General features: G+C 43.7%; 1 protein-coding gene across 1 annotated transcript in view; it reads right to left on the bottom strand.

The window, feature by feature from the left end:
- Positions 1-2,566: 2,566 nt before the first annotated feature.
- Positions 2,567-24,930, bottom strand: part of LOC119736509 — a 22,951-nt gene continuing 587 nt past the window's right edge. The window contains exons 2-3 of the mRNA XM_038210524.1: positions 9,335-9,605; positions 2,567-6,423 (exon numbers count right to left, since the gene is read on the bottom strand). Of these exons, the coding sequence (XP_038066452.1) occupies positions 5,920-6,423; positions 9,335-9,605 (775 nt within the window). The 3' untranslated portion in view covers positions 2,567-5,919. The remainder of the gene's footprint in view (positions 6,424-9,334; positions 9,606-24,930) is intronic.

Genomic DNA, 24,930 nt, shown 5'->3' with positions numbered 1-24,930 from the left:
TTCCCAACTTTGCCAAATGCCGTATAATAATTTGCATAAATGCCTTATATTAATTTGCATAAATTCAAATAAAGTAAGGAAAAGTTGAAGTTACAGCACAATTAGGACCCATGTTGGGACTTAGGCCATGGAAAATGGGTTGCGGGGTGACTATTCATCAGGTTTTGCACTTTTATTGAGTCTGATTTAAAAGAGGCGCAAGATACATATTGAGTAATCTTCATCCAAGAACAGAATGACAAAGTTAAATACTAATTCTTAACAACTAAAAAGGAACAAGTAGCAAGTCAATTAAATAAAAACACAATCATAGTTAAAGTTGCAATTATTTAAGTGGTTCTCGCTAAATCACTTAACAATATCAGTTTCGAATATGCAACTCAAAATACAAAATACGGAATAGTAAATGAAATGAAAGCGTAGCTTAACTTCTTATCATATATGATTACTGTGAAGGGAGAAAACAATTGTACTTTTCCTGATAATCCAAGTTCAGTTATGAATACAGAAATATCACAAAGATTCATAGGTGCGGCCTATCATCCATATTGGCTTGCATGCAATGTTAGTCTGATTGTTATCATCTACACGTACATCATTGTATCTTAGAATGAACACTTATGTGGCAGACTATAATCTTCAGCAGCCTTAGGATCAATGTCTGGTGGTGGCGAGTTGGCACAACTAGTAAACTATTTGCACCGCCATGCACATCTCGGTCTCCTGTCTCGTTGAGGCTTAGATATGGGTGGAAACGATTCGAGAGTAGAAACCGAGATGAGGATTCCTCATAGACCGAAAAGGGGTGGGTGGGCGGGGAATCAAAACAGACAAAGTCATACTTACAACCGTAGTGCCGACTGCACTTACCGCACCGAACAGTCAACCATCCTCTCCCATCTCGCCAGAATCGCGACTGACATTGAGTCAGTCGCCCTCTACGTTCACAGCGGTGCAAATAGTAAACTATTTGCACCGCCATGCACATCTCGGTCTCCTGTCTCGTTGAGGCTTAGATATGGGTGGAAACGATTCTTCGCTCCGTCACAGAACTTGGCCCCTTTTCCGAACTCAACCCCCCTAAACTTCCCATCTCTCACCCCAAATCTCAAAGGAGAGGCTCCCCCCCCCCCTTTTTTTCTTTTTTCTTTTTGGTTTCTGTTTAAAGCAAATTCCCGCGTTTGCATAGTCCAATGATCCCGTGCGTACTGACGTCGCTCCTCACCTGTCCTTCCCTATTTCCTTGCGCCTGATACTCCCACCCCTGAAGCTGCTATGGTTTGCTGCCCTCCGCTCCGAACGCAACCTCTAACCCGAAACCGGAGTTGAGCGTTCGGTAAAACTCCCCAGCAAGGTCGGCCGCATGGGGATGGTTATGCTCGCCGGTGTCCAACGCGTCCTTTAGCATCTTCACAGTCGTATTGCGTCTGGTAACCCTTTCAACTTCCGTATAGTGCTTATACGTGCGCCGAGTTGCCCAACGACAGTGGTCCATAACCTGCTGCTCGGTAGCACCCAGCAGACGGAGGGTCGTTGCAACACCTGCTCTACCCCCGTGGGGCCTCAGGGAGGCATCCGAGGTATCTGATGATGCGGAAAAATATAGCTGAAGACGCTTACTTGGACCATTACCGATGAAGGGCTTGTTGACCAGGCTCTGGTGATTTGGTGCTGTGGGACGAAATAGGTAGCCGTCCATTAGGCAAAAGCCATTCTGCTCTGCAAAGCCCACAATCCCGTCGACTGCCCCAGCTGGATCCAACTCCCCGTTACTTAGCTTGGGTATGATTATAAGAGAGGAGGTGCCCTCTCTGACCGTCTTGCCGACTGTATGATTAAATAACAAGTCACCACCTTCAATCCTGGTTATTTCGCACGTTTTTGTACGTCCTAGATCCGAGGACCGTTCCCCTGCCCACCACAGGCACAAGAAGAATGCCAGATCCCTATAGAAAATATATTGCTGCGTGAGACCTTTCCTGCCAGCCTCCTGCATGAGGGACATTCTTCTCCTGATCTCTTGAGCCAACCAGCGAATCTTATCGGAGAATATTGGGACCGCCTGTTGGGGAGTCACATGTGCCTCTGCCTGCTCAAGCTTTACTGCCTTCATGTATTTCTTCACCCGGTGGGAGATGCATGGATTTGATGACAGCTGGCCTTGCCGCCATGATTGCGTTTTACCGCAGGAGTTAAAAAATGCTCGGAGTTGGCCGACGTAGGCGTCTACCGTGCCCGCTGCCAGATGTCGATCGCAGCAACAGTCGAACGCACCGTGCTTTCCCAAATGTTTGCACCCGAGTGAATGAACTTGAGTGCGGCCCCTCGTATCGCGGTCCACCAAAAACTTGACTATGTCGTCGGGGGTGACCATGTCCAGATCTGCACTATCTGTGAAATAACCTGAGCCCTGGTTCTGCTTGAGGAAATCAGCAAAATTGTTAACTAAGCTGCTCTTCTGTCTGTTGTAAGGTAACGAATCGACCTTGCCATCAAGCTCCTTCATTCTGGACTCCCATCGGGCCAACTGGATTATGAAAGAAGACAAAATAAGATTGAAAGCCTGATGTCTAATTGCCCAGCTCTATGTCGACCCCCGTTCGCAAACCGAGAAGACACCTTAGAAACCTCTGCAGACGCCTATGCAGTCTCAAACTGCCCCACAGTGTCAAATGGACTTCGTCTGCGAGGTCATGCTGAGTTATGTGGTCATTTGAGAGGAAGTGCCAACCCGCTTCCTGGCAAGCCTCCTTCAGTGCCGAATTTGCAGTGGCAACGGAACAGTTGACCCTGCTGCTCTTTGTCTGGCATATTCCCGACAGGACAAACCGGACCGTTGGATTCTGTACACATAACTGTTTTGCCGCCAAGGCAAAGACCCTCAACAGCCGCTTGACCCCAGCTGAGCAATCTGCACTCCTGCTAAAATCGTTAATGCCCCCATGAAGGACTGCGACCTCAGGCATCTGAACCTTGCTCATCGAAGCTAGCGATCTGCATAATGTCTCCATCCGAGCTCCTCCGGAAACCACCAGCCTAATGCTCAAGGAAGCCGGCCACCCAAAGCTGCCCATTCCTCTGAACATGGAGTCAGAGACTACGAGCACTGAATGCTGTTGCGGAATATGGACTCCTCTGGAAACCCGGGCATCAGCGGGGAAGTAACATCTGAGACCCCAAAGCTCAAACGGGAGACCCACGGTATTTTTAACATAGCCTTCACCCGTTGGGTACTCGAGAACCCCGACCTGCCCTGCTTCCGATATGCGCAGAGACTGCTGAGCAAAGGATTTCAGGTATGGCCACCATGACCTTGGGTGCGGGTGTTTGGGAACCACCAGCGTTACGACCACGTCACCCCATTCAAGAAACAACTTGATGAGAGAGGGCACAAGAACAAAAGGTGGGAACACGTACAACTCCTCGCCACGAGGGCATTGCTGGGAAAATACGTTAACACCAGATGTGCTAGGAACTGGAAACCTCGAGAAGAACTTCAAAGGACGGCCGTCCCGGCCCTGGGGAACGTTTGAAGGAAGCGCCATGAGATCCCATGAAAAACCGAATCTTCCTCCGAGCTCTGCTTGGAGCAACAACCAGAGACACTTTGTGAGTCGAGCGTCAGCCTTGGATAGCTCCCGCGATGGTAGGTCGGCCCGATTTATTCCTGACGGAACCCACTGCAACTTCAAGTCGAAATTTGCCTCCAACGTGAGAGCAAAGATGAGTTTCAGAATTCTGGCCAGTGCCTGTGACTTTGCCTTTTGCCGTGCCCATGCAGCATACAAACTCTGCGAGTCCACCTTCACATCCACTCTTTTATCCCAAAGCATATCTACCACTGATAGCAGGACAAGATATAGGGCCAGAGCCTCTTTGTAGCAAACATCCGTCATGGCTTTGACGCTCGGCGGCCAATAGTCACCAAAGGTAACATCTCCATCCGGAAGCTCCAACACACCGCCCCATTTGTACCCGGATGCATCAGAGCTGAGCTGAATTGTCAAATGGCGCTGATCTCTCCAAGGGATGGGTTCGGAGAAGGAATCCACGAAACGCCAAAAGAGAACCTCGTCTCGCACGTCTTGGGAAATCGGCCTCGAACTGACGTCGTCTAAGTTGGGTAAAAATGCACAACACTCCCTCACAAACAATGAGGCCGCCGGAAACACCAAGGCGAAACTCTGGCACTTTCCGATAAACCGCTGGAGGGTCTTTAGGAACACCGAGCCCGTGGATAAAATCTCCTCTCTTACTTGAGCAAAAGCACACTTCTTTCTCTCCGGAATCCAAAAGGATAAGGACTTTGAGCATATCCCAAGACCCAGGTGGACCATTGTGGACACCGGCTCAAGCTGACTTTTCTTGAGATTGATGAAATACCCCAATTTCGACTGCATATAGCATACCACGTATAAAGCTCTCGCAGCCCTGATGTAGGCGTCATCTGCGATAAACCCGCTGGAGCCCTGCAAAGAAAATATATATACAGCACTTAACATCTGGGCTGTCCCTCTCCTCCGGCTTCTCCAATGAAGCGGTCATCGATCCAAATTTCTGTATGAATTCCCCGATTTTTCAACCATGTTGACAAACAGAACCCAATGGTGGAGTATACATAAGCGCTATTCTTGAATCCGAAAGGAAGAGTTGTGTCAACAAAATAAAATCCAGCCCACTCGAAACCACAAAAGGTCTTTGACCTTTCAGATAGCAGAACCTGCTTATAACCTTGTGCATCGTCGGTACCGGAGAATCTACCTCCCTTATTGACTGACTTCACAATCTCCCCCAGAGGCACCAAATTGAATGGCGTGTCCTTACACCAGAGGTTGGGACCTTTCATTGATAGGACTAGTCTTGGCTTGTTTGGTTCGATAGAGAGAGCGTTGATGCACCTAGGCGGGTCGACTTCATCCACCTTGCCCAACAATTCCACGGAACCTTCTATAATGCGCTTCGCTATCGTTTCATTGATAAATGGTACGAAACGTTCGCAAATAGGCGCGTTTGGAAAATACATGGCTGGAGGGACACTGGAGTTGAATTCCCTTCCTCTATAGCTACCCTGGAAAGGTTGAAAGAACTCATAGAGGTCCAATTTCTCACGGAGCCATCTCCGAACTTGCGGGCCGTTGGCCGGGCATTCTTTCAATACATCTTCCCATAACTCTGGTTGATCATGCAGACCTCCCGCTACAAACATATTTGGGTCACGGAAGCGGAGCGCATCAAAGTTTGGCACACTTTCTCCGGATAAAACATCTGCCGGACTCGGGGCGGATCCATCTGGAAATGAGGCAGCCTTTCCCGCTATGTCCACCCAAGAGCAAACACCCCTCTCGCGCCTGTTTGTCTGAGCGCCTTCAGGATCAAAGAGATGCGCCGACGAACGCTCCCACTTATGCTTCCCGAGAATCTGCAGATACCTCTTGTATTCCTAAATTGAATCATAAAGAGCACTAGGCCTAAACTCGGGCACTGGGGTTATACAATCATTGTAACATTTTCAAGCCGACCATACAGTCGTTTCATAATTTATTTCTTGCAAGTATAGATACAATGTCAAACATGGTAAACTCGATACATCAAATATCGCAACACTTTCCCTACTGGGAAAAGTACCATCTGAAACCCTCTGAAACCCCGTTTCCTGCATTCAGCTCTTGCATCAACTTATCCCCCATTGAGGCCCTTGCATACGCCCACGCATACGCCCATTATAACATGCAAATGCCGTCCCTGAGCCGACAGCTACCTAACAAGTACTTATTAAAACATAATTCCGTAAATAACATCATATCACTGCTACAAACTTAAATGCTCAAAATGAAGAAGTATATTAAGATTACTCGACTACATCCCACCACCAAAGTCTCTTTGACCGTGAAATGAGTCGCCAGCATGTCAAACATGCCTCTAAACTATTTCTTTGCAGTCCCGTGCATAGTGGCCCTTCCTGCGGCATCTGAAGCACACGTCTCTCTCCCTAGGCCCTCGTGAAAATTGGCCCTGACGAGGCTGACGAAGATCTCCCCTGAAGCGCAGCGGTTGTCTAGCGGGCCTATTCAAGAAACCTTGACTGGCTGATGATTGAGCTTTTAACTCAGATGGGGGCGCGCTGAGGCCCAGGTGCTTTCTGGAAAAGCGCAGCCGCTTATCGGAGTCTTCTCCTGTAATGGACTTGTATATATACATTGCTATGCCCGGTGTCTTGGCCTGAACGTGCTTTGTACAATCTGACAACAGATTGACGTACAACTGCTGTTCCTTCATATCTTCTGTTGACAAAGGTGCAAACTCGTCGACATAGCTTCTGAGCAGAGACATCACATACGCTACGTTTCGATCGTAGCCCGTCTCCAAACATGCTTTAAGCAACTCGAGCCGCCTAGGCTTGTGCACCTCAAGCGCAGACTTGGCCTGCATTGATTGTTAAAACATAAAACCAAGCTGCATTTAGTTGATCACTATATAAAGGGGACGCATTGTAAGCATGGACATCCTCTCAACTCTTTTGTATCGAGTTGACACAGACTTTGTACTCAACACGCCCTAGTGCCCGTTATGACATCCCAACATCATGTGCCAGGATGCCATGGGGCCGCTAACGAGATCGTTTACCTCCAACTCAAACATGGAGAACGCATCCACATTATTGTAAAATGGCTCAACTATAGGAGCCGATGGCTCCAGCCAAATTACACCTCTTGTGTCCATACAATAACAAATCTGACAGATTTCCACCCCCATGCGGTTTGCATGGTGGGAAACTGCATTTAGGAAGACCTACTTCCATGCACCCTCGATTTTTTTTTTTTTTTTTTTTTTTTTAGGGGGGGGGGGGGTGGGTGGCACCCCTTCCTTTAAACGAGGACAAATAAAGAATGGGCAAAACCCTGCAATGGGACCTGAGGAACAAATGGACACAAGCCAAAAGAAAATTGGAGTGGCGGGGCACCATCCCCGCCCTTCCAAAATTTTAGGTAATTAAGGCACAAATAAGGGCGTCGTGCACGCAACCCGCACAACAAAATACCAGAACCAGAACCGGCAAGAACCCCATTTTTTTTTTTTTTTTTTTTTTAGACAGAAAAAAAACCCCCATCTTCTCCTGAAAAATCATTTTGCCTAAAGCACTTCCTTTCACGGAGGTATAATCTGTTATGATGCACCTCCCCCACATAAACGTCTTAGCTCAGGACATTTTTTACTTTGTTAAAGTACAATCTCATGGTACATACATTTTGTAAAACGCACTTCTACTTAATATCATACCGGGGCCTTTCCCCTCCAAGGCTTCAACCACATTCCCAAAAGGACAATCCCCTCCGTAAATTCAAAGGCTGCCCGCTCGTCCAAAAGTAATGCATGATCATGTATGGGACCCACCCATTCAGGCAAATAGAATCGCGCGTACCAGCATTTTGCTGCATAAGTGGCGCATGCAGTTCATTTCTCTAAGGGGTACCCACCCTTACCACGACAATTTGGCCTGGGATACATTAAACACATCAAAATACAATAAATGCAAATACAAGACGCTGGGGTTCATAGTACTACATGTACCCCTTTTGAAGCGAATACAATCATTTTGATATTGGGTATCTCTCACAATAAAATGCTGCGGGTCACTCTCCCACGGGGCACTTCCCCTTCATACGCAAATGCAGCTTGGCACGCACGGGGTTTTTCCCCGGAAATCAAATATGCAATTTCGCACGGGGCACTCCCCTCCATTGTTATGAAATGCAATCCCGCATGGGGGAAGTCTCCTTCATATTATGTGAAACATAATGGCACGGGGTTTTCCTATAAAATCCAAATTCACTCTCGCACTACCCCCTTATATGCAAATACAGCCTGGCGCGGGGTTTTTCCCCTGAAATCAACATGCAAATTCGCCCGGCCCGGGGCACTAAATACAATCTCGTAAGGCACGGGGCATACCCCTTCACATACAAAAAACCGCTTAGCATTGGGGTTTTCCCCTGAAATCAAACTGCCATCTCGCACGGGGCACTTCCCCTTCATATACAAAAACAGCTTTTCACGGGGGTTTTCCCCTGAAATCAAACTGCCATCTCGCACGGGGCACTTCCCCTTCATATACAAAAACAGCTTTTCACGGGGGTTTTCCCCTGAAATCAAACTGCCATCTCGCACGGGGCACTTCCCCCTGCATATATACAAACAGCTTAGCACGAGGAGTTTCCCCTGAAATCAAATGCAATCTCACACGGGGCCTACCCCTAACATACAAAAACAGCTTAGCACGGGGTTTTTTCCCCCTGAAATCAGAATGCAATCTCGCAGGGGCCCTTCTCCTTCATATGCAAAACAGCTTTGCACGGGGGTTATTCCCCTGAAATCAAACTGCTATCTCGCACGGGGCACTTCCCCTTCATATACAAAAAACAGCTTAGCACGGGTTTTTTTCCCTGAAATCAAACTGCCATCTCGCACGGGGCATTTCCCCTGCATACATGTATATACAAACACAACTTAGCACGGGGAGTTTCCCCTGAAATCAAATGTAATCTTGCACGGGGCCCTACCCCTTCATATTCAAAATCAGCTTCGCACGGGGGTTTTCCCTGAAATCAAATGCAATCTCACCCGGGGCAATTTTCCCATAATGCCTGTACTATGTAAGTATAAATCTGCAAAGGGGTTTCCCCCTAAAATCAAAGTACAACCTCGCGCCGGGGCACTTTCCCTACCTGTACCCACATACAATTTGGCACGGGGCGCTTCCCCTGAAATCAACATACAATGTCACGCCGGGGCACTTCCCCTGCCTAGCTGTTATGCCGACAAAGTTCGGCACGGGGCGCTTCCCCTGAAATCAACATACAAACTCATCACGCCGGGGCACTTCCCCTGCCTAACTATTATGCCGATAAAGTTCGGCACGGGGCGCTTCCCCTGAAATCAACATACAATCTCGCGCCGGGGCACTTCCCCTGCCTATGCCGATAAAGTTGGCACAGAGTGCTCCCGCTGAAATCTTTGTCGAGGGCAAACTCCTTTATCAAAATGAAATTTGCCAAGGAAACGGCTCCCCCTTTTTAATTTTTTTTTTTTTTTTTTTTTTTGCCGCCTCCCACTTACGACAAATTTCGATCTCTAGCCGGGCGCACTCTGCCTGAAAATGCAATAAACGCAGGGCACTCCCCTGCCTGATGAAACCGGACAATCTCGCCCTCCTGCGTGCTTGGTATATTTTAGTCAGGGCACTTCCCAAATGGCAAAGAGAAAATACAGCATGTAGGGTATGAAATATTGTTACAAAATGATGAATATTCCCCACTAACATTTCCATGAGACATACCTGAGAGGACGTCGAACCGGATCCCTGGTTGGCAGCCGCTGCAACCTGACTCGGCCCTGCCTCCACGGTGGAAATACCACTCGGACCCGCTTTGTCCTTCCCGTCGTCAGAGGATGCGCTGGGCTGCACCCGACGTTTCTTGGGGGCGGGGCCGCTGAGAGGCCCGGCTTCCACCCGGTCAAAGAGCTTCTCCACGTTACGCTTCTGCCCTCCGTTAGGGGCCAGGGCAAGGATGTGGTCTCGCCACTCGGGGACAAATCCTGGAATTGTTCTGGGTCATCCCAACCGTCTGCGATGAGAGCCTCGAAGTACTTCTTCGAGATCTTAAATGTGGCACACAGCCCGCGGAAAAGAGGGCCGGCACCCTCATTGGCGATTTCCGCATAAGCTCCTGCGTTCTCCTCGACTTGATCGAACATATTCTCCATTATCGCAAAGATAGGACGTTAAAACCGTTCAAAATTTAGGTTATAGGAAAGCACGGGGAACGCAATCGAATTTAAACTACAAGCTAGAGCACACCCTGATACGCAAAGCCATGAAGTGCTGAGCACTGATGCATAAAGTTCTTCTCGGCTTAACACAAAGCCCCACCTCGAGTATCCCAACGAATTCCATGGATTCGTCACGCATAAATACTCGGATTTGCATAACACTACCCTAGCACAATGCCAGCAAAGCGGAACCTGACTTTGCCCAGAAATCTTTGCGACAAACACAAAGAGCATTCCTAAAACGGGTATACGGGCCTCAACGGAAGCGAGACCCCACCTAATGCAATCCCAAACCTTCGTTATATTTCCAATGCAAAACAAAACCTTACAACGTGGAGAGCTAACCTCTCTCATCCTCTACCGTATATCAAACCTGCTATGAGCATTTTCCACTTCTCATATTAATCTTCGGATATTCCCCAACCCGATGGTACCGGGTTTAAAGGTCTTGAGCCTCGAGCAAAACACGTCCAGCTGCGAGCCGCCAGAATCGCGACTGACATTGAGTCAGTCGCCCTCTACGTTCACAGCGGTGCAAATAGTGCCACGGTTTTCAGTGCAAGCAGTTGAACAAGAGAGACCATACTTTCGGCACGTGCAGTTTCTATTCGTACAAGTCTTTCTAGCGTTCTTTCGTTTTTGGACGGTTAGTCATGACGGTTGTCATGACAGCTCGTCGTAACAGTCGTCCTGTCCAATCACATTCCTCGCTGAAACGAAGGGGCGTGATCAATGGAACTTGGCCGATCAATTGGCTCCTCTGTACGGTAACCTTTGTCATCCTAATATAAGACTTTAGAATGCAACAACAATGCAACAACAATGGAAATTGAAATCGAATGCAACAACAATGGAAATTGAAAGCCAGCCCATGCAGTTGCTCACTTTGAATGGGATTAGTGCAGGAGTTTCAAAAGGGGTACAAGGCCATAGGCCCTACATTTATTTGCCACGAGATGTTTAAATTTCTTAAAGAAAAGGAGCAGGAAGAAATCTCTTTCATGCAGGGACTGTCTTAGGGCGCCGATGAACTCGTACAAAAACATGATGGATTACAGGGTTCATTTGTTTATTGCGAGAATAAATTGGCAAACTTTCATCACTACATGTAGTTTTGAACCCAGTGCATGTGTTTATATATACTATGTACATGTACATGTGGATTCAAACACTAAAATGTCACTTTTGCAATAAACCCAATAATCCTTCATTTTTCTGTGCGACTTCATCTGTGCCTGCATGGAAGAGGGTTTTTTTCTCAATTCTTTTCTTTCAGAATTCTAAACATTGCACGACATGTGCCTCCTGCCTAGTTTAAGTCATATTTGCTATTAATTTAGTACACATTTAACAAAATGGGCGTCTGCAGGGGTGTCACTGGGGGTGGGGTGGGCAAATGTCCCCCGCCCACCCAAAAACAAAATGATCAATTGAGAATATGCTAGAGTGAATACAAGGATTTGGGGGGACAATTAATTTGCCCCCGCTACAAAAAAAAAATCCTGGGTGAGCCAAATGAGTGGCAAATTAAGTGCTTTGCCCAAGGGCACACGCACCACAACCCCAGGGCGAAATAACAAGAACTATTTTATTTTATACACTTCTCTTTTTTTCGCCATAACTGATTGCAATGGTACCTCACCAGTTTAGTTTCAACAGAACGTACAATGTAGCCACGAACCATTCTTTCGTTGGCTCAGAGCAAACTTTTTATTACGCCCTGCAAAAACAAGAAAGCCATAATAAAAACATGTATTTTTAGATGATAAGCATATGTTACATAAACTCAGGGACTCAGAGGCTCTGTCAAATTCCAAATTGAAGTCTACCGACACTGCTTATGTTTTTGAGTAGTCATAATGTGAATAAAAAAAAAGTGGATCACGTCTCCCATATTAGGCAGCTTTTGTTCTGCTTCTATTACTTTGACTTGATGGCTGGCTTTAAAAAAAATTGTCTTCACAAATTAATATTCATGAGTAGAAACGAGGAAGAACAAAAGACAAATGGACAATAATTGCAGCCTCTCATTTCCAACAAGCCTCCTTCTACAGTATCAGATTTAGAGGGGCGGCTGCAATTCCCTCTGCCGTTCAGCAGCTGCCTAATTTTATAAACTATTAAAATGGGACCAAAAAATAACAGAGCAAACTTTTATTATGCCCTGCAAAAACCAAAAAGCCACAAAATACTTTTTTTCTTTTTTTTAGAAAATAAGCATATTTTATTGCTTATGCAGAAAATTATGATTCGTACAGTCTAGCCACGAACCGTTCTTTCGATAATTCAGAATATAATTTTATTACGTCTGTGCAAAGACAAAACAGCCATAATTTTGTGTATTTTTAGATGACAGGCATGTGTTACATTAACTCCAAGGACTTTAGAGGATCCGTCAATCTCCAAATTGAAGTTTGACGGTTTTTATTTTCGGGTAGCCATGTGCAGCACCAGAAATGCGCTTCAAAAGTTAGATTATGTCTTCCATATTATTTGCCGAGTCAGCAACCAACTTCCAATTGAGCAAGCAGTGATCAAACTCCTTTTTGTGCCGTAGTGTGGTTAGGGTTTGTGACTCATGATTAGAGGGTAAGGAGTTCGCATTCAGGTGCTGGTCATTATGTTGTGTCCTAGGGCAGACTTCATCCACACTTGCCTCTCTCCACCCAGGAGTATAAATGGGTGCCGGCATTAGCTGTGGAGTATTACCTGCGATGGACTAGCATCCCATCCAGGGGGAATAGAAATATTCTCTAAAACCGGAGATAAATGCCGGCGCTGCCCATGGCCCAATGGGCCACACTTGCTCCTGACAGACTTTACTATTTAATTACTACTTTTTATCATCAAAAAAGTGGTGGGTAAATGCCCCCATGCCCACCCTCGAAAACGCTTCTTACACCCACATCTGATGACCTCAAGTAGTGATGGTGGTGCTGGCGGTTTGTCCGTTTGTATGGGAAGATTATTATACGGCATTTGGCAAATTTAGGAAACATAGGGACCTAGAAAGGTACCCAGGACTAGCATAATGATGAAATCAATGTAAAAGGACAAATTGTTGTTTAAAGTACCCCAAAAAGCAATGTAGGACGAGAGTTATGGCAAAATCAATATGAAAATCATGGTTTAAGTGGCCATTTTGAATTTATGCAAATTAGGCATATTTCCACCACTTGGATTTTTGGACCTTTTATAGGGGCCTTATAGAAATGCACTGTGGTGTGATATTTATGTATAAATAACTGAACTTGGATTATCAGGAAAATTCAATTGTGACATGTCCACACATGACAGCCATAATTTTAACTTTAATTTATGCAAATTAATATATTGCATTTATGCAAATTATTATACGGCATATGGCAAATTTGGGAAACATGGGGATCTTGAAAGTTACGTAGGAATAGAATAATTATGAAATCAATGTTAACGGACTACAATTGTCGTTTTAAGCACCTGAAAAAACTATCGAGTAAAAGAAATATGACCAAATCAATGTGAAAGTCCTAAAATTTTCGAACATTTTGGATTTATGCAAATTAGGCATATTTCCACCACTTGGATTTTTTTGGACTTTTAGTATGTCATTTAAGGGACCTTATAGAAATGCACTGTGGTGAAAAAAATTTTGTTGCAATTTGTTTGAGGTTCACTCAAAAAATGAAGTATTTGCCTGGACTATTAGGCCGGCGAGGGTGGAGGTCAGAGGTGATGAGAGATTGAGGCCAAGGTGGTCCAGACTTTAGAAACCTCAATGTGGTCAGGTTTTTTTTACTCATGCTCATCACAAAAGGAACCAAAGATGTACCCACAGTGAAGGGTGCACGCCCGCCGGTAAATAGGCCTAAACCCATCCACCGAACTCATGAATGAAAGTTCTACCCTCACAATATTATGTATTTGAGAGTTCTGAGAGCCATACAATTGAGGAATTGAAGAGATATGACAATGAACCTCTGGCCCAGACTGGGGGCTTCCAATTCTGAGCATGTTGAATGCAATTGGGCTCGAAAGTAGCGCTATTGTGCCATGATGTGGGGGATTGTTTTTCAAGATGGCTATTTTTTTTCCGCTTTGGGAACAATAAGGGTCATTTGCTTTGGGTGAGCATTTCTCGAAAAGTCACTGGGCAACCCACCAAAAAATGAAAAGAAAATGAAAGATGACATGTTGATCATCATTTTTCTGTTCAGCTTATATAAATACCTGTAAGAGTTCTTAGTATTTTTAAAAGAATTTTGAAGTATGGGCATTTAGCACTGGTGTCTATGGGAATTGTAATACAGGAGTGCATCCTGAATACGCTTTGTGCAAGCTCTCTTATAAAACAGTGTGATGAGATAGATCATAGACCTAACATGTATATGCGTAGGCCACAAGACCTACACTGATTGTTGAATTGAGGTTGGACTGTTCCTATAGCGATAATGGCACGAGTCTTGCTACAGAGCTGCGCCAGGTATAGCCTCTGTATCTTCAACAGAAGATAACAGACATACAGACGCATCGGAACACAGTCACAGACCAGGACTGCGCTTTTCAGGAACGCCATTTTTTTCTCTCCATAGTATCCGCCAATGGGGTAGCTATACGTGTACTTCAAAAGTCGCGGGAAGATAAATTTCTACAATGATGCCACAATTTGTAGTATAAAGTATGTCTATAGTCACACAATATATAACAATGTTTGAACACGCGTGCCTCCTGTCTGATCCGCTACCAGGTTTGATTGCTAACAACAGACGGATGTTGCATGCTCGACCGCCCTGAAAAAGAAAAAAAAAAAAAAAAACAGGTGTATTAGTCCCAACAAAGTTTTTTTGTTTTCTGGTTTCTGGCATGTGCGCGCGTCGCCGTAGCCATGCGCATCTGCAAATGAAAAGTGTATTGTTTTCAATGAAAGATGATGTCTCAAAACCGCCAAACTCACTGGTTTGACTGGAATCCTGCTGCTGCACAAATTATTTTAACGTGTTTTTAGATGGGGTTTCGATCGAGAATAAGCTTTATGTGGCCTCTCTGGACTTCCATATAATTGCACTAAGTTTAGTCGGGCACCATTTGCAGTCATTAGCCGACATTTGAAGAAGAACAAAAACGGTAAAAAAAAAAAAAGCCGCGTCGCCGCACCACTTTTTGGGCAAGCTCCACTTTTGGGGCAAGCTCCATACCAGAAACCAGAGACTTTTTTTTGCCTTATTGACAGGCAAATGTACGGGAAGGTCTGGTCTATCGCCCACTCGACCAAGTCATTACTATACACACGATAAGATATGCATCGTCCGGAATTCGACGAACGTTTTATGTTTTAGATGACCATGGGCGTCGCCAGGTTTATTTCGAGAGGGGGCAAAGCACATTATTTCCCAAAACCCTTTGTACTTTCTCTGATCTGGCATATTCTCAATATTTTTTATCAATATTTCGAGGGTGGGCGGGGGACATTTGCCCGCCCTCATTGACAGCCCTGCGCACGCCCATGTATGTTGTTGAGTGTGCATTGAATTAACAGCAATATGACTTCGCCACTCGTCTTTTTTTATTCCTTTTTGCTTTTCCGGGGGGGGGCCCTATCCCCCACCTCGCGACGCCCATGTACATGGTGTTTACTCATAACATTTAGCAATTACCGGCAATTGATGACACTTAACTAGTTACCGGAAGGTCAAGGCAGAATTTGTGGCTGAGGTATTATTAAGCGTAAGAGACTGCTTCGACACTGGGTATAAAACCGTGATCTTGGGGACGGCCTATTTTGCCATATATCTTCAACAAACAAAGGGATGCAAGACGCAACGCAGCCATAAACCATTCTTGCGTTAGCTCAGAGTAGAATTTTATTGTACCCTATAACAGACACAAAAAACATAAAACATGTATTTTTAGATAAAACATATGTTGAAGAAACTCCAAGGACGTATTGCTATTTATACAGGCGCGGATCAGGGGGGGGGTGTCAATTCTACTGGTATTAATATACGCCTGTGCACAAAATATGTACAGAGTAATGATGCGCAAACCCGACCCGAAACCGAAACCGACCCGACACGAAACCGACTTCGGGTCGGGTCGGGTCGGATCGGTTTGTCCATCTTTTCAGTCGGGTTGGGTCGGTTTCGGTTTTGCATTTACATTTTCGGGTTGGGTCGGGTGGGTTTGGCCGTCTTTTGAAAAAAAAAGCCGAAATGATGCGACAATAGAATTTTTTGTTCTGCTCTGCGGAACCATCAGCGAAAAGAGCAACCTCTTCAAAGCCACGTCTGTCTGAATCTAAGAGAAAATCGTTCACATAGGATGTTATTTCGTTTAGAGCCACGTCCAGCTATACCTTCATGCCATTAGCAGCCTAACAGTGTTTTAACCTTGTCAAAACGAAAATCGTTCGCGTCAAGTGTTACTTCGTGAAACCAAAATTTGTCAGTAGCGGTTTTCACGAAGTAACACTGGAGTGAACTAGGGTATTACTTCGTGGTGTCGGTGACGGTATTGTATAGAGATTCCTCTAGAGCATTGAATATGTAGCGAAACTACAGACAAAGAAACGCGGGTCGTTCTATAAATAGGGGTCCGTTTTTTTTCCTGTCCCTGTTACACGTGACATCTATGATTTTATAATTCTGATGCATTCCTTAATTAATGCAGTCATCCTCGAAGACTATGACAAGCAAACTACCAACCCAACATAGTTATATATAATTGTTTGAAGTCATTCTTAATTAATGATACTTGAATGGTAAATTACAAAGTACCAAGGTAACAGGGACAGGAAATATGTACCCTTGGACCCTAAATTTATAGAATGACCCATCGCGCGCATTCGGTGACCGCCGGACGGGTGCCTTTGTACCGGCTCGGGCCGGCCAGCAAATGTGGAGAGGACCGTTTTCGAACGTCAATGAACTGAGCGGAAACCGCACAGTAGGAGTGGAGGGCTGGGGCTCAGACACCAAAAAAGGGCGGTTGACAAAACTCCAAGAAACCCAATCTCCGACCGGCGGGCACCGATCCCACTCCCGCCTGGAAACGCGCCGCGGGCACCGCCGAGGCCTTGGGGAAAAAGCGAGGCTCAAACCAACCCGTGCCGTGGGTTTGAACATGAGGGCAAGCACGCAGTTGAAACAGCCCAAGAGCTGGCTGGCCGTACCTCAGCGAAAGGCCGAAGATGCATGGGATCATAGTCCAGGCAATATAAGGTTTGACCTCAAACAAATTGTGCATTCTTTAAGGTCCCTAAAATGACATACTAAAAGTCCAAAAAAATCCAAGTGGTGGAAATATGCCTAATTTGCATAAATCCAAAATTGCCGCATATTTTAGGACTTTTACATTGATTTCATCATTATTCTAGTCCTAGGTAAATTTCAAGATCCCTATGTTTCCCAAATTTGCCAAATGCGGTATAATAATTTGCATAAATGCCGAATATTAATTTGCATAAATTAAAGTGAAAATTATTGCTGTCATGTGTTGACATCACAATTGAATTTTCCCTAATAACTTCCAGTTCAGTTACATGTATGTATACATAAATATCACACCACAGATCATCTTTATATGGTCTCGAAAAAAAAGTACAAAAAATTCCAAGTGGTGGAAATATGCTTAATTTGCATAAATTCAAAATAGCCACTAATTATATGATTTTCATATTGATTTGGCCATAACTCTCGTCCTACATTGCTTTTTGGGGTACTTTAAACAACAATTTGTCCTTTAACATTGATTTCATCATTTTTATAGTCCTGGGTACCCTTCTAGATCCCTATGTTTCCCAACTTTGCCAAATGCCGTATAATAATTTGCATAAATGCCGTATATTAATTTGCATATAAATTAAAATTAAAATTATGGCTGTCATGTGTGGATATGCCACAATTGAATTTTCCCAAATAACTTCTAGTTCAGTTATGTATCACACCACAGATCATCTTTATATGGTCCCGAAAAAAAAAGTAAAAAAAAAATCCAAGTGGTGGAAATATGCCTAATTTGCATAAATTCAAAATGGCCACTAATTATATGATTTTCATACTGATTTGGCCATAACTCTCGTCCTACATTACTTTTTGGGGTACTTTAAACAACAATTTGTCCTTTTACGTTGATTTCATCATTATTCTAGTCCTGGGTACCTTTCGAGATCCCTATCTTTCCCAACTTTGCCAAATGCCATATAATAATTTGCATAAATGCCTTATCTTAATTTGCATAAATTCAAATAAAGTAAGGAAAAGTTGAAGTTACAGCACAATTAGGACCCATGTTGGGACTAAGGCCATGGAAAATGGGTTGCGGGGTAACTATTCATCAGGTTTGCACTTTTATTGAGTCCGATTTAAAAGAGGCGCAAGATACATATTGAGTAATCTTCATCCAAGAACAGAATGACAAAGTTAAATACTAATTCTTAACAACTAAAAAGGAACAAGTAGCAAGTCAATTAAATAAAAACACAATCATAGTTAAAGTTGCAATTATTTAAGTGGTTCTCGCTAAATCACTTAACAATATCAGTTTCGAATATGCAACTCAAAATACAAAATACGGAATAGTAAATGAAATGAAAGCGTAGCTTAACTTCTTATCATATATGATTACTGTGAAGGGAGAAAACAATTGTACTTTTCCTGATAATCCAAGTTCAGTTATGAATACAGAAATATCACAAAGATTCATAGGTGCGGCCTATCATCCATATTGGCTTGCATGCAATGTTAGTCTGATTGTTATCATCTACACGTACATCATTGTATCTTAGAATGAACACTTATGTGGCAGACTATAATCTTCAGCAGCCTTAGGATCAATGTCTGGTGGTGGCGAGTTGGCACAACTAGTGCCACGGTTTTCAGTGCAAGCAGTTGAACAAGAGAGACCATACTTTCGGCACGTGCAGTTTCTATTCGTACAAGTCTTTCTAGCGTTCTTTCGTTTTTGGACGGTTAGTCATGACGGTTGTCATGACAGCTCGTCATAACAGTCGTCCTGTCCAATCACATTCCTCGCTGAAACGAAGGGGCGTGATCAATGGAACTTGGCCGATCAATTGGCTCCTCTGTACGGTAACCTTTGTCATCCATAATATAAGACTTTAGAATGCAACAACAATGCAACAACAATGGAAATTGAAATCGAATGCAACAACAATGGAAATTGAAAGCCAGCCCATGCAGTTGCTCACTTTGAATGGGATTAGTGCAGGAGTTTCAAAAGGGGTACAAGGCCATAGGCCCTACATTTATTTGCCACGAGATGTTTAAATTTCTTAAAGAAAAGGAGCAGGAAGAAATCTCTTTCATGCAGGGACTGTCTTAGGGCGCCGATGAACTCGTACAAAAACATGATGGATTACAGGGTTCATTTGTTTATTGCGAGAATAAATTGGCAAACTTTCATCACTACATGTAGTTTTGAACCCAGTGCATGTGTTTATATATACTATGTACATGTACATGTGGATTCAAACACTAAAATGTCACTTTTGCAATAAACCCAATAATCCTTCATTTTTCTGTGCGACTTCATCTGTGCCTGCATGGAAGAGGGTTTTTTTCTCAATTCTTTTCTTTCAGAATTCTAAACATTGCACGACATGTGCCTCCTGCCTAGTTTAAGTCATATTTGCTATTAATTTAGTACACATTTAACAAAATGGGCGTCTGCAGGGGTGTCACTGGGGGTGGGGTGGGCAAATGTCCCCCGCCCACCCAAAAACAAAATGATCAATTGAGAATATGCTAGAGTGAATACAAGGATTTTGGGGGACAATTAATTTGCCCCCGCTACAAAAAAAAAATCCTGGGTGAGCCAAATGAGTGGCAAATTAAGTGCTTTGCCCAAGGGCACACGCACCACAACCCAGGGCGAAATAACAAGAACTATTTTATTTTATACACTTCTCTTTTTTCGCCATAACTGATTGCAATGGTACCTCACCAGTTTAGTTTCAACAGAACGTACAATGTAGCCACGAACCATTCTTTCGTTGGCTCAGAGCAAACTTTTTATTACGCCCTGCAAAAACAAGAAAGCCATAATAAAAACTTGTATTTTTAGATGATAAGCATATGTTACATAAACTCAGGGACTCAGAGGCTCTGTCAAATTCCAAATTGAAGTCTACCGACACTGCTTATGTTTTTGAGTAGTCATAATGTGAATAAAAAAAAAGTGGATCACGTCTCCCATATTAGGCAGCTTTTGTTCTGCTTCTATTACTTTGACTTGATGGCTGGCTTTAAAAAAAATTGTCTTCACAAATTAATATTCATGAGTAGAAACGAGGAAGAACAAAAGACAAATGGACAATAATTGCAGCCTCTCATTTCCAACAAGCCTCCTTCTACAGTATCAGATTTAGAGGGGCGGTTGCAATTCCCTCTGCCGTTCAGCAGCTGCCTAATTTTATAAACTATTAAAATGGGACCAAAAAATAACAGAGCAAACTTTTATTATGCCCTGCAAAAACCAAAAAGCCACAAAATACTTCTTTTCTTTTTTTTAGAAAATAAGCATATTTTATTGCTTATGCAGAAAATTATGATTCGTACAGTCTAGCCACGAACCGTTCTTTCGATAATTCAGAATATAATTTTATTACGTCTGTGCAAAGACAAAACAGCCATAATTTTGTGTATTTTTAGATGACAGGCATGTGTTACATTAACTCCAAGGACTTTAGAGGATCCGCAATCTCCAAATTGAAGTTTGACGGTTTTTATTTTCGGGTAGCCATGTGCAGCACCAGAAATGCGCTTCAAAAGTTAGATTATGTCTTCCATATTATTTGCCGAGTCAGCAACCAACTTCCAATTGAGCAAGCAGTGATCAAACTCCTTTTTGTGCCGTAGTGTGGTTAGGGTTTGTGACTCATGATTAGAGGGTAAGGAGTTCGCATTCAGGTGCTGGTCATTATGTTGTGTCCTAGGGCAGACTTCATCCACACTTGCCTCTCTCCACCCAGGAGTAAATGGGTGCCGGCATTAGCTGTGGAGTATTACCTGCGATGGACTAGCATCCCATCCAGGGGGAATAGAAATATTCTCTAAAACCGAGAGATAAATGCCGGCGCTGCCCATGGCCCAATGGGCCACACTTGCTCCTGACAGACTTTACTATTTAATTACTACTTTTTATCATCAAAAAAGTGGTGGGTAAATGCCCCCATGCCCACCCTCGAAAACGCTTCTTACACCCACATCTGATGACCTCAAGTAGTGATGGTGGTGCTGGCGGTTTGTCCGTTTTGTATGGGAAGATTATTATACGGCATTTGGCAAATTTGGGAAACATAGGGACTAGAAAGGTACCCAGGACTAGCATAATGATGAAATCAATGTAAAAGGACAAATTGTTGTTTAAGTACCCCAAAAAAGCAATGTAGGACGAGAGTTATGGCAAAATCAATATGAAAATCATGGTTTAAGTGGCCATTTTGAATTTATGCAAATTAGGCATATTTCCACCACTTGGATTTTTGGACCTTTTATAGGGGCCTTATAGAAATGCACTGTGGTGTGATATTTATGTATAAATAACTGAACTTGGATTATCAGGAAAATTCAATTGTGACATGTCCACACATGACAGCCATAATTTTAACTTAATTTATGCAAATTAATATATTGCATTTATGCAAATTATTATACGGCATATGGCAAAATTTGGGAAACATGGGGATCTTGAAAGTTACGTAGGAATAGAATAATTATGAAATCAATGTTAACGGACTACAATTGTCGTTTTAAGCACCTGAAAAAAGCTATCGAGTAAAAGAAATATGACCAAATCAATGTGAAAGTCCTAAAATTTTCGAACATTTTGGATTTATGCAAATTAGGCATATTTCCACCACTTGGATTTTTTTGGACTTTTAGTATGTCATTTAAGGGACCTTATAGAAATGCACTGTGGTGAAAAAATTTTGTTGCAATTTGTTTGAGGTTCACTCAAAAAATGAAGTATTTGCCTGGACTATTAGGCCGGCGAGGGTGGAGGTCAGAGGTGATGAGAGATTGAGGCCAAGGTGGTCCAGACTTTAGAAACCTCAATGTGGTCAGGTTTTTTTTACTCATGCTCATCACAAAAGGAACCAAAGATGTACCCACAGTGAAGGGTGCACGCCCGCCGGTAAATAGGCCTAAACCCATCCACCGAACTCATGAATGAAAGTTCTACCCTCACAATATTATGTATTTGAGAGTTCTGAGAGCCATACAATTGAGGAATTGAAGAGATATGACAATGAACCTCTGGCCCAGACTGGGGGCTTCCAATTCTGAGCATGTGAATGCAATTGGGCTCGAAAGTAGCGCTATTGTGCCATGATGTGGGGGATTGTTTTCAAGATGGCTATTTTTTTTCCGCTTTGGGAACAATAAGGGTCATTTGCTTTGGGTGAGCATTTCTCGAAAAGTCACTGGGCAACCCACCAAAAATGAAAAGAAAATGAAAGATGACATGTTGATCATCATTTTTTGTTCAGCTTATATAAATACCTGTTAGAGTTCTTAGTATTTTTAAAAGAATTTTGAAGTATGGGCATTTAGCACTGGTGTCTATGGGAATTGTAATACAGGAGTGCATCCTGAATACGCTTTGTGCAAGCTCTCTTATAAAACAGTGTGATGAGATAGATCATAGACCTAACATGCATATGCGTAGGCCACAAGACCTACACTGATTGTTGAATCGAGGGTTGGACTGTTCCTATAGCGATAATGGCACGAGTCTTGCTACAGAGCTGGCGCCAGGTATAGCCTCTGTATCTTCAACAGAAGATAACAGACATACAGACGCATCGGAACACAGTCACAGACCAGGACTGCGCTTTTTCAGGAACGCCATTTTTTTCTCTCCATAGTATCCGCCAATGGGGTAGCTATACGTGTACTTCAAAAGTCGCGAGAAGATAAATTTCTACAATGATGCCACAATTTGTAGTATAAAGTATGTCTATAGTCACACAATATAAACAATGTTTGAACACGCGTGCCTCCTGTCTGATCCGCTACCAGGTTTGATTGCTAACAACAGACGGATGTTGCATGTACGACGACCCTAAAAAAAACAAATAAAAAAAAAAAACAGGTGTATTAGACCCCCCCAAAAAAGTCTCCGGTTTCTGGTATGGAGCTTGCCCAAAAAGTGGTGCGGCGACGCAGCTTTTTTTTTTTTACCTGATTTTTTGCTTCAAATGTCGGCCTGATGACTGCAAATGGTGCCCGACTAAACTTAGTGCAAATATATTGGAGTCCAGAGAGGCCACATAAAGCTTATTCTCGACCATAACCCAATCTAAAAACACGTTAAAAATTGTGCAGCAGCAGGATTCCAGTCAAACCAGTGAGTTTGGCGGTTTTGAGACATCATCTTCTATTGAAAAAAAAAACTTTTTCACAACCGCTGCTGCACAATTTGAACGTGTTTTTAGATGGGGCTACGATCGAGAATAAGCTTTATGTGGCCTCTCTGGACTCCCATATGTTTGCACAAGTTTAGTCGGGCACCATTTGCAGTCATCAGCCGACATTTGAAGAAGAACAAAAACGGTAAAAAAAAAAAAAAAAAAGCCACGTCGCCGCACCACTTTTTGGGCAAGCTCCATATCAGAACCGAGAGACTTTTTTTGGCCTTTTTGAAAGGCAAATATACGGGAAGGTATGGTCTATCGCCCACTCGACCAAGTCATTTCTATACACACGATAAGATATGCATCGTCCGGAATTCGACGAACGTTTTATGTTTTAGATGACCATGGGCGTCGCCCGGTTTATTTCAAGAGGGGGCAAAGCATATTATTTCCCAAAACCCTTTGTACTTTCTCTGATCCGGCATATTCTCAATATTTTTTATCAATATTTTGAGGGTGGGCGGGGGACATTTGCCCACCCTCATTGACAGCTCTGCGCACGCCCATGTATGTTGTTGAGTGTGCATTGAATTGACAGCAATATGACTTCGCCCCTCGTCGTTTTTATTCCTTTTGCTTTTCCGGGGGGGGGGGCGCCCCTAGCCCCCACCTCGCGACGCCCATGTACATGGTGTTTACTCATAACATTAGCAATTACCGGCAGTTGATGACACTTAACTAGTTACAGGAAGGTCAAGGCAGAATTTGTGGTTGAGGTATTATTAAGCGTACGAGACTGCTTCGACACTGGGTACAAAACTGTGATCTTGGGGACGGCCTATTTTGCCATATATCTTCAACAAACAAAGGATGCAAGACGCAACGCAGCCATAAACCATTCTTGCGTTAGCTCAGAGTAGAATTTTATTGTACCCTATAACAGACAGAAAAGCCATAAAACATGTATTTTTAGATAAAACATATGTTGAAGAAACTCCAAGGACGTATTGCTATTTATACAGGCGCGGATCGGGGGGGGGGGGGTGGGGGGCGTCAAAACTTCCCCCAGCTCTGTCAATTGTTTTTTCCCATAGAAATTCATAACAAATAATGCTATCCCCCCTCCCCCCCCCCCCCGCTCTGACCCCCCAAAACAATTCTACTGGTATTAATATACGCCTGTGCACAAAATATATACGAGTAATGATGTGCAAAACCCGACCCGAAATGAAACCGACCCGACACGAAACCGACTTCGGGTCGGGTCGGGTCGGATCGGTTTGTCATCTTTTTCAGTCTGGTTGGGTCGGTTTCGGTTTTGCATTTACATTTTCGGGTCGGGTCGGGTGGGTTTAGCCATCTTTTGAAAAAAGCCGAAATGATGCTACAATAGTATTGTTTGTTCTGCTCTGCGGAACCATCAGCGAAAAGAGCAACCTCTTCAAAGCCACGTCTTGTCTGAATCTAAGAGAAAATCGTTTACATAGGATGTTTATTTCGTTTAGAGCCACGTCCAGCTATACCTTCATGCCATAAGTAGCCTTAATAGTGTTGTAAACTTTTGTGAAAAACGAAAACCGTTTCGCGTCAAGTGTTACTTCGTGAAACCAAAATTTGTCAGTATCGGTTTTCACGAATTAACACTGGAGTGAACTAGGGAGTTACTTCGTGGTGTCGGTGACGGTATTGTATAGAGATTCCTCTAGAGCATTGAATGTGTAGCGAAACTACAGACAAAGAAACGCGGG

Source organism: Patiria miniata, unplaced genomic scaffold, assembly GCF_015706575.1.
Source record: "Patiria miniata isolate m_02_andy unplaced genomic scaffold, ASM1570657v1 HiC_scaffold_3, whole genome shotgun sequence".
Classification (NCBI taxonomy): domain Eukaryota; kingdom Metazoa; phylum Echinodermata; class Asteroidea; order Valvatida; family Asterinidae; genus Patiria; species Patiria miniata.
This window is presented reverse-complemented; position numbering and strand designations above follow the sequence as displayed.